General features: G+C 36.3%; 1 protein-coding gene across 4 annotated transcripts in view; it reads right to left on the bottom strand.

The window, feature by feature from the left end:
* Positions 1–1363: 1363 nt before the first annotated feature.
* The window catches only part of insyn2ab (inhibitory synaptic factor 2Ab), a 54386-nt gene continuing 45107 nt past the window's right edge, over positions 1364–10642 (bottom strand). For 2 of the 4 annotated variants that reach the window (XM_056768787.1, XM_056768788.1), the window contains exon 4: positions 1364–3328. In XM_056768787.1, coding sequence (XP_056624765.1) covers positions 3157–3328 — 172 coding nt within the window. In that variant the 3' untranslated portion in view covers positions 1364–3156. The remainder of the gene's footprint in view (positions 3329–10642) is intronic. The other 2 variants (XR_008909179.1, XR_008909180.1) reach the window with 2 other exon arrangements.

Genomic DNA, 10642 nt, shown 5'->3' with positions numbered 1-10642 from the left:
ATGAAATCTGGCACATTCGTAGAGGTGGTACTCATTAGTCACGGGACCAATTATGGGGTCTCTAGCACTCACTCTATAGCGTCACCAGCAGTTCAAAAATGCACTTTTCCAACGGTTGTAACTTTTGAACCCATTGATGTACAAAAATTCTACTCGGCACACATGCACTCGCCACGCTTATCGCATTCCATGTGTTACACTAAGACTCCAACCAATTGAGTATCGGACATCTCAAAAAGTACAGTATTGTGTTTTTTCACCTCTAGTCCAAAAATTGTGACTGATATTCACGAAAATCGGCTGAGACGATCTTTGGACCGAGATATTTTTGCTTGTAATTTTTTAAATGTTTGTCAGAAAACAGAGATCTTGTTGTCTACAGATTCCTAGTACAGTTAAATTCTGTCAAGATTGGATGATCGGCCTGTAGGCCATTTTGAAATTTGTCCTCAATTGTGATATCTTTTGAACCGCATGTTATATCGGCACCAAATTTGACACACGTCACAATTTACAGTCCCAAACGTACCCTGGGAGTTTCAACACCACATAGCATTCAGTGATGATATGTGTGTTATAGGAAAATGAAATTCATACAGATTTGGTACAACTGATGAACAAAATTTACAAAACTGTTCTATCCGGTTCAGTTTTTACACAGCATTCAGTGAATTTTGTATTCATCATATTTGCATTTATGTATTTAGCCTACCTAAAAGTGCAACTCAATCTAAAGGCAAATATAACCATTTTACGAGGTGGATAAATCTGTTTATGTTTATTTTTCTATTATTCTTTTTTACTAAGCATTTTTGTATGATTCACTTTGTGCGGATTTATACAAACTAGGCACCTTGTAAAATAGTTATAAATTTCCCTGAAGTGTGACTGTGAGTCCGTGATAATAAACTTTTTATCAATGCTGACGTAAGGCTGTGATCACAGGACAGACACATAGAAATTCTGAAAATATTTTGTTGACGTCGTAAGTTTGTGCTGGGTCAGCAGCATTACATTAGTAATGTTTATATTTGTTATGTTTAAGAAAAACAACGAGTTCAGAAGTATCTTTTATCCCTCAAGTCAATGCGACTGACAATATCTTGGCAGCAGGTGTTCTGCTGGATGCCGTCCAATCACAGGGCATTTCTATGTTATGTGCCAAAGCCGTAGCCAATCAATTTTCGAGAGAAACGTTCCAACCGTCTCATCATCCAGCTGAGTCCTGTTCAAAGCACTTTTCAATCATCTCCATGAATTGAGTATCACCAATGCAATCTGCTTTGTGAGCATCCCAAAACAAGGCCCTCTCCTTTGGTTTTGCTCTAAAGAACTTACATTGGAACAGGCGAGTCACAATATTTTGCATCTGTTTCTTTATTTGAAATGCACTGTGGATAGAAACGGTATAAAATGTAATATTGCACAATATAAATCAATTGCACTTTCTCAAGATATAACGATGCATCTGTGTTTATGCTACAAGAATAAGTTGTATTCAGATGTGTTCCGATTAAACAAAACCTTTGAATTAGAACCAATATTGTGAGGTGACCAAGTATTTTTTAATTAAACAGATTATTATTTATTTATATAATATATAGATATTAAAATAACCTTTAGTTTAAAGTATGAAGTTTCTTGGAATACTAGCTAAATACAGTGTTTGGCACTGTTGTAAAAGTGAGTGTACTGAGGAAAGCTGATTTCTGAATATCTAATACAAAGACTGTTAAAAGCTAAATAAATTCTAAGCACATTTTGAATATACATAGCCCTCTGTATGTTACCTGCATTATTAAACTCCCCAACTGTTGTGTCGTTGTGATCATTTAACTACTTTAGGAGGGGAAACAAGCACAAGATTTCAGTGATTGACTGCCATCATATTGACAATTTAATTGAGTAAAAGACAAGATGAACAGAGTGGTGTGTGTTGTAAGTTATAGTCTAGACCTATTTCTTCTTGTGTTTTATGTCTTCCGCATAACACTGCAATAAACACATTCTGTTTAACCAGAGTGGTCCAATTCTACAGACAAAACAGTCATATTATTAAACATTTCTACTGTATGAGTCCAAACAATAAACTTTATGAAAAATTGAGCTGGAATTTGTAGGTTTCACAACCGGGTTGTAAATACAATGTTGTATTCACTAAAACATTTCAGAATTGAATCGCTCCACTTAAATTCCCACCGTGAGCTTGTAAAAATACCTCTGTTGTCACAGAAAATGGTTTTACAGAAATGCTTGTGGAATATTATTTGATACATAAATCTTCATAATAAAGACAATCACAGCTAGTATTTTCATAAATTAACGTTTTTTCTCTTTTCCTTGCTTTTTCCTTTTCCGAGGACACAAACTAGGTAAACCAATTTTCATTCATACATTTACATCCTAACCAATTCTGACAAACTAATTGTGCATCCCCAACATTTTCCAAGAAAAATATTTCTACAAAGTCATAGATTATTAGTGCATGCAGTCAAATAATTCTGCATTCACTCGCTAGGAATAAACTGATTTATTCTGTCATAGAATGATAATCAATTTTCATTTAAACCCTCTCTACATAAAATTGAAGAAATGGCCGTAAGGGAGACATCTGGGAAAGCAGGAAGAAAGAGAGAGCTGTATTGGTATCTCAGGTATCAAATCTACTTTATAATTCTCAAAAGTTTGTGCTTTGCTGATTTGATGTGATACTTCCAAAGTATCTTTGTGGCAAACTAGCATTAACCTTGATTTTTCGTGTCACCTCTGCAGGGACCCTAAAGAAAAAAAAGGGATAAATGTATATACGATAGAGACTTAAACATACGTGAATATTTATGCCATACACAAACATACCGCATCCCTGCTCTCTTACCTTACTAACTTGTCTAAATCTAAGGAGAAATGTGTAATCCCTTTGGAAAACGTGAGATCAAGGAACGTCAGCAGTTCCCAAACTTAGAGTTTATCAGAGTTTATTATTCCTTTTTGAAATCCATTCGCTCAATAGTGCCCATGGCCTATGTTCCAAACAGTGGAGAACAGTGAGTGTTTCCTCATATTTATCCTTTTAGGAAAGCACAATTCGCCACAATTCCTCGCTGATGTGTCTGATAAGGCAGGATTCCCAAATTCAAAGAAATTCCTTGCCGTACATTAGAGGAACCAGAGTTTCCAGCGAGCATGTTTCTTGGACTTGCGCTTGGGGGTGGAGGTAAACACCTCATGTGTGTAAGGCAGAGAGGGGTAGGACGGCTCTTCTAGAGGACACAGTCTGTTCATTAAGGGCTGGAATTTATCCTCTTGAAGTTTAAAATCTAGTTCCACACTGAAAGAGAAAAAGAGCAGCATTTTAGTTCACATACCGTACTGAGAGTCAAACATAAGAATCAGGAAAACAGACTAGACGAAAGTGCTGTTTTGGTTAACAGCATACTGTCTTTGAAAGTATGTAATAAAATAGACCAATCGTCTTTTACATTCCGTAAGAGCAATGGGTTAATAAAAATAAAAGGGTTAACATGCATTACTGTTCATTTTGTACACACATTCATGTTAATCTCAAAAAAAATTCTCTCTTCCATTCACTCTTTTATCAGAATGTATGCTTTATTTCCTCTCAAATGACTTTATTTCCGATAACAATACCTAGGCCCCTCAGGCTACCCGATAGCTGTTTGGTCTTTTATCTTATTCTTGGACTGTATCGGGCTGTTTTTTAGAAAACTCACATTCAGGTCTATGCTAATAAATATATCCACAATTCCTTGTGCCTAAAATCAATAAATTATTTCTCTTGTTTAAAAACATGTTTCACTTTGAAGTATGTTACAATTTGGAAATAAAATCAGGTTTAAAACCCATTTCATGTTAGGGTAGGTGTTCTCAACTCTGGCCCGCAAGATCCTTTTTCCTGCCGAGTTTAGCCTGATAAAACACAACTGAACAGGCTAACCTTCAGGAATAGGAGAGTTCATCTTAATGCGCCGCTTTTCATCTTAAAAGTACCGTGAGAGTGATTCAAGAGCAATCTAATCTATGCAGGAAAATGAATCTCGCAGGCCAGAGTTGAGAACCCCTGGTTTACAGGATAAATTATTTTGGAAAGTCCTTATAAACTATGGAAGCCCCACGTGTTTGTGTGTGTGTGTGTGTGTGTGTGTGTACCCACTTAATTGTATAGTGGGGACATATTTGTATCTTAAAGTTAGCAAACCCTAACAAGTCCTAGCAAAACATCCATTTGTGGACATCCTCATTTGTAAAAACACTTTAAAAATATAAATTGTTAAAAGAAGTTGTCTATAAGGTTATATTATTTTAGTATAACTAGCTGCATATAAAAGCAAGTAATAAAAGTCTATGGCATGTCCTCATTTAGATAAGTACTGTTAAGGTGTGGGTGTGGGATTGTTATTCCACAGTCATGTGACCACGTCTTTCCACACAACCCCATGACAATCATCTGATTGCTGATCACTGCAGTGGCTTAACTCCCAGATTAACAGTCACAGGTAGCTTTAATTTGAATGAAATCATTCACAAAGCAGCAGGGACTCAACAGTATGGAGAACACAGAGACCATCACCACAGGTCATGCTATTCACGTTAAACTGCCCCATCTTTCACTGTCCTGCGCTACAAATGAGCTTATTGGCAATCAATTCCGTTCGGCTCATGGGGTATATCCATTTATTAAAGATTTGTGCAAATAAGACTCCAACCAAATTGCTAGGAAGTCAATTATGCTTATTTGTCCTTACAGTGGAGTTTGTGGAACAGAATCCCTATATATATATATATATATATATAGCAGGACAACTGGGCCCTTTGGCTTGCATGTAGACTTTTTGACTTGATAAAGCTTTCAATTTGTCTAATTAAAAGTTGGCAGGATCGCTTGGTTCATTAGAAACTTTGCCTTGACTTTCGAAGCCTGTGAAAGCATGAAAGCATTTCATCACCAATCCACATGAAGACACCCTAAGCCGAGGACTTTTTACTCTGAGCATTGTATTCCACATCAGTATACTGCATCAACAGAACACCCACAAAGACAAAGAAATTGCATCTCATTTTCAAGTCTGTCCTGGATTTTCACAGATGATCAGAACAATTTATCTCCAGAATGGTATATTTAGATGCTGCAGTGTTTGGTTTTGTCTATTTACAGAAGTTGTGAAAGCTCAGCGATTCTCTGCAGGCTGAGAGAATTGAACAGCGTCGTGATCCTGCGCCGGGTTGAGCTAAACTATACTCAGTAATTAATCACAGGGAACACCCGAACAGTTACCTTGTGTACACTACCTGCGGGTGCTGTGAAACATATGGGCGGCTGGTGAACAATGCACAGTAAACAATTGCCGTTGGATGTGAGGAATCTGCACAGCTGACTGTGAATGTTGAGGATTTGTTGAGGTATCAAATATTCAAAGAAATGTACCTGTTTTGCAAGAACAAATGAAGAGCTCTTTTCCAAAATGCATTAAACTAAAAAGAAATTAGTTTGCCATTTTGCTGTGTACTAAACCCATTCACTGCTCCATCAATGTTTCATGCCAAATCGCTATATTTCCTTGTTTAAAATGTACGGCAAGAACCTGTCCCGAACCTTTTTTTAGTCTAAATGCATTATGTCTTCTCGACCAATCAGAATTCGCTCGTTAGTGGTATTTGTATGTGTTATTTCAAAATTATTTGTTGTATGTGCTGGAAAATATTGAAACATGAAATTGCAAATATTTATTTTATTTTACTATTTAGTTTGTTTCTATTTATTTTATTTGGCTGTTATTTATTTCATGCATTTGCATTTATTTGATTTATATTAATTTATGGTATGAGTCCCTGATGTCATATGTTTCATGTTCTCTTGTTTGTTTGTTTTTAAAAAGAAATCAATCAACATTTTTTGAAAGAAAAGGATGGATTTGTAGCCTTTAGAAAAACATAAAAATACAATTTTAATTTATAATCGAAAACATTCGATATTGATAGTTTCATTTAACAATCATTGTTTAACATGTTCAGACTGAGCCAACAGACCATTTTAACAGGATAAATTGAATATTAACAAAATGTATGGGTCTAGGTAAAGAAATGTCATTTTGATGAAAACTATTAAAATTGATTTTGGAAAAGAGCTCTTCCAATGCTGTTACAAGCAGCATTGCATTCATACTTTAAATTATATTTATAATAATCCGTGTAATATACAGCCATGGAAAAAAAAATCTGAAGTTACGATTTATGCTTTATTTATGTTTCTTTCTGTGAACTGCTAACAACATTTTACCAAATGTCTCAGAAAATATGTTTCTATTTGGATTTATTTGCAAAAAACTGGATAAAGAGGTCAAAGCACAGAGAAAGCTGCTTTTTTTAATTTTTTCAGATGTCAAATACTGCAAAGAAATCAAGACCGTATTCACTTTTAAGCAATAGAACATATTTGTACATGTATTACAGTTTTTGTGTCTTGTCATGCTGTCAGTCTTTCACATTGTTGTTGGATGGCTTTGTCACTCCTGAGGTTTGATTTTGGTGAAATTCAACAGACAATGTTATGGAATGGTCACAATACATCTCGAAATGCTGAATAAATGAACATTTGCAATGGCTGTGTATCATGTTATTCAAATTATTATCATTATTCTATTGCATTCTTCCGCCCATTTATTTGCTTGTTTGTTTGAAAAGAACAACTCAGGCAGTCTGCCTCTCCTTATGTCTTCCGCAGGATTAAATCCTCCAGGGTTTGGAACAGCACGCAGGTGAGTAAATTATGACAGACTTCACATTCCTTGCTGCGCCGGCTGTAAATTCTCAGGAATGTAATTGAAAATTGATTTGAATGAAACATTGTGGGGATATGAAAAGGTGAACGTTAAAATAACTCCCTGTTGTTAACATCAAATATAAGTGGCCGAGGTACTTGCACAATTATTTGCTTCACTGCCTTTCTGTAATCATGTAACATACAGGCACACACAAAAACTCAGCCATGGGGATTTGTGTAGTAAATATTTAATCACAGTAACATTGAAAATTATCCACAGGGACAAATTGCATCGGGTTCAGGAAATGAGCCACTATAGAAAGGTCATCATACAGAGAAGTTGTCACAAGGGGATATTTTACATTTATCTTGCTTATAAATTATATTATATTATATGAAAAATGAAAGCATTATTTTCTGGTCAAAACAATAAGTCGATACTTGTGTTATAGTTTACTTGTGAATTGTTTTGTGTTTTGAAACTATTTTCTTTTAAGCTAAATTTCAGCTTTATAAAAAAATATATATAAATACAAATAAAACCACCCTAACGACAGAGTAAGTTCTGGCATGAAACTCTAGATGGCGCAGTCCTAAAGTCTAAACCAATCTAATAGTAATTACTACACGGTGATTGGTTCTCTCCGTATTAGCAGCCAATGACCTTGCTGCTCTACGTTTAAATATTGGCTAGTGTTTGTTGAAGCAGCGTGCGCATTTCAGAATCCCTCCTGCTTCCCCAGCTCCACCTGTATAGATCTACTACAAGGTGATCACGTAAGCTATGGTGGTTTATTCATATGTTAAATGTGCATCAACAGCATTCCTTGTATGCACACGGCGGCATGCTGTGGATGTATTGGCAGTAGCAAGTCACCGTACTGATCTATTCCACCAAGACCAAATACATTAATATGTCATGTACACTACCATGCCAAACCCTCCGAGAGTTGTCATGACAGAACTACAGTGTGAGAACTATCCCCTGGTCTCTCCGCAACACAATCTCACTGCAATTCGTAACTATTTTGAGAGGTGGCCAATTCCTGTGTATTTGTACTCATTTGTACGTTTCGTGTCAGTGACGTTAGGTTTAGGAGTGGGGCTTCAGTTAGGATTTTTTCTCATAATTGTACGTCTTTGTACAATTCACATCAAATTTTTGTGTATAGTCACCCTGTAAAATAGTAACAAATTCCGTGGAGAACAGGTTGGTGTGTCCTGTTGAAAGAAAAGCTAAACCTCTTGACCTCCAAACAAAGCGTTTTTATTACAAAGCGCAACATTGTCAACCATAACGTTCCTCTGCTAGTGAAGACAACAATTGATTTCAGAGAAAGGCCTACAGGTCTCCCGACTGATTGAGTGGAGGTCAGAGGGAGAGATCAGCTGGATCACGTCTCAGGGCTTTACAGAAGTAAGTGGATTATTCTCAAGCTTTGTCTGTCATTTTTGTTAGAGAGGCATCGCTGTCCATCTCCGCTGTGCGCATTGCTGGCTATCTCTGCCATCTTTCATTTAGACCTGCCTGCTCTGCCCTCCCTGCTGCCGACGCGTGACCCATTTGTGTCCGTTTGTGGAGATTCACGCGGTGCCACGTGGGCAAGTTGGACGTAGGAGGCACTGAAGGAAGGCCCCCGTAAAATGACTGATGGGCAAGTTGTACTTTCAGCCTTGAAAATGCACCAGGGGAGCTGCCGCATAGTGAACTTATCCAGTACACTGTGCCAGCAGGCATTAAAATCAGCACTTCCTCTCTGCCCACTCTGCCAGCTTTGCTCAGGGCAGGAAATGAGATTTCTGGCAATCAGACAATCAGACTTCCTCTTGTCTTCGGTTTCCTCTTCCCTGTTTAGTAGTGAGAAACTGGTCTGCTCATTAGCGCCGAGTGCAGCAGGAAGCGTTCGGCAAGGTAAGCTTTGGCATCCACAAAGCGCTAATGTTCGCTCTTTCTCGGGCGATTTTCCACGGTTTATGAAAGTTCTAGCCTCCTCTGTCACTCTTTGTGATTAGCTCCGTTTCTCAGAGCTGCGAGGGTGTTAGGCTCAGACGTTCAGAGTTTTGCAAGGAAAGCGAAAGAGGGGGGAGAGAGAGACCTACGCTTTGAGAAATTATCTGGGGCTTGTGCAAAGCGTCAGATTTACCCACTGTATTCCTGGTCCATAAATACTTAATGGAAACAGACTCGGTGCTTATAATGAGAAATACTGCTGCCTTTGAAAGCGAGAGGAGAATATCTGCATTACACCACATCTTAATAATTGATGCACGCAGGACACTTACAGTAATCTGCTTAGAAAGACACAAAGAAAGGCAAAATACCATGCTGGGAGACTAAGAGGTGTTGTAACATAGTGAGTTCACACCATCAGAATAATAAATTAGAAATTTGATGTTTCCACCCTCCTATTTATATACAATAATAAGTATATACTGCCATGGAAAAAATTAAGAGACCATTCCAAATATTAATTTATTCAGTATTGTATTTATGTTGTATATATGTATTGAGGCCATTTCAGTCCAGTGTCTGTTAAAAAAAATCATCGTCATCTTACAGTAATGTAAAGACGGCATGGCATGGTTATCATTTTTCTTCCTAAATACTTTTAAATCTAAATCTTTGACCTGTTTTTCATTTTCTGCTAAAAAAAAAAAAGAAACATTTGGGAGGGAATTTTTAGTTGTTCACAGAATGAAACAAAGTGACCATTTCACCTTAACACAACTATAAGTATAGATTCAGAAAAACTGAAATTCACTTTCTTTTCATGGCTATATATTTAGGAAGGAAAGTTAAATTTGGTTGTTAATGGATGAGAATGGAAACACAGGAATCACCATAACAGCAACAGAAGTGTTTCACCTACGTTAAAATACAAGAACTTCCAAAAAATCTACTGGACCCATAAAGAAATAAGCATTGACAAAACTAATAGCACACACACATCTGGGAGACGTGTTATGTCTGCATTTAAGAAGTTTTTTTTATTGTTTGCTCATAGGTCTCTGAGACTTTTTCTGTCAGATGTCCTGTAGGTATCTAGATGTTGTCTGTGATGTTTATAATTAAGAATATATTGGTTTTCTAGGACGTTTATCAGATTTTTCTACTCAGCAGATGTTTTACAGATGTACCTGTGCTATCTTTTAACCCTCCTGTTATGTCTAAAGTAACTCTGACATTTTCTGAGAAGTTTTCTGATTGTATTTTTAAACCTTGAAAATAGTCAGCAAGGAAATAAATTTATATGATAATACCAAAAATATCTGAAAATAATAGTTATTTTTCAGTTATTTTATTATTTTCTTGGTCTTAGTATGGTCTTAGTATTTTGAAGCATCTGGGAGAACAGCAGCTTCTTGTGGATTCTGAAGGAACTCAATTCAGAGAACTACAATGTACAGATGAAATACATACAAATCAAAATCTTTTTTGTCCTAATATTTTAGGAAGGTAAAATGTGATTAAAAAACAAATAACAATTTAAATTTTATGAATTTATCTTAAAAATATTTAAAAAAATATTTAAAAAACTCCACACCTAATTTACATATATTAAATCATTGCTAAAATATGCACATAACAGGAGTGTTAAGAAATCCACGTTTTTGTGTAATGTTACCACTCACCTATCGCTACAACCAACCCCAGCAGCGATAACATTTTGTACCAGACACAAAATTAGACATGGACGAAAAGTACATTTCAACAGTAGATAAATGTGGGAATAATAAATCAACGTTTCAGGCGCTCTGAGTTATAGACATTGAAATAAATCTTATAAATAATAAACAGTCTCCCCTACAGAGCCAATTTGAAGCCTGGAAAATGTCTATTTGGCACCATTAATGAGCCTCTTT

The sequence above is a fragment of the Triplophysa dalaica genome, chromosome 15 (assembly GCF_015846415.1).
Source record: "Triplophysa dalaica isolate WHDGS20190420 chromosome 15, ASM1584641v1, whole genome shotgun sequence".
NCBI classification, from domain to species: Eukaryota; Metazoa; Chordata; class Actinopteri; order Cypriniformes; family Nemacheilidae; genus Triplophysa; species Triplophysa dalaica.
The sequence above is the reverse complement of the archived record's forward strand: the minus strand, read 5'-3'. Positions and strand labels throughout refer to the sequence as shown.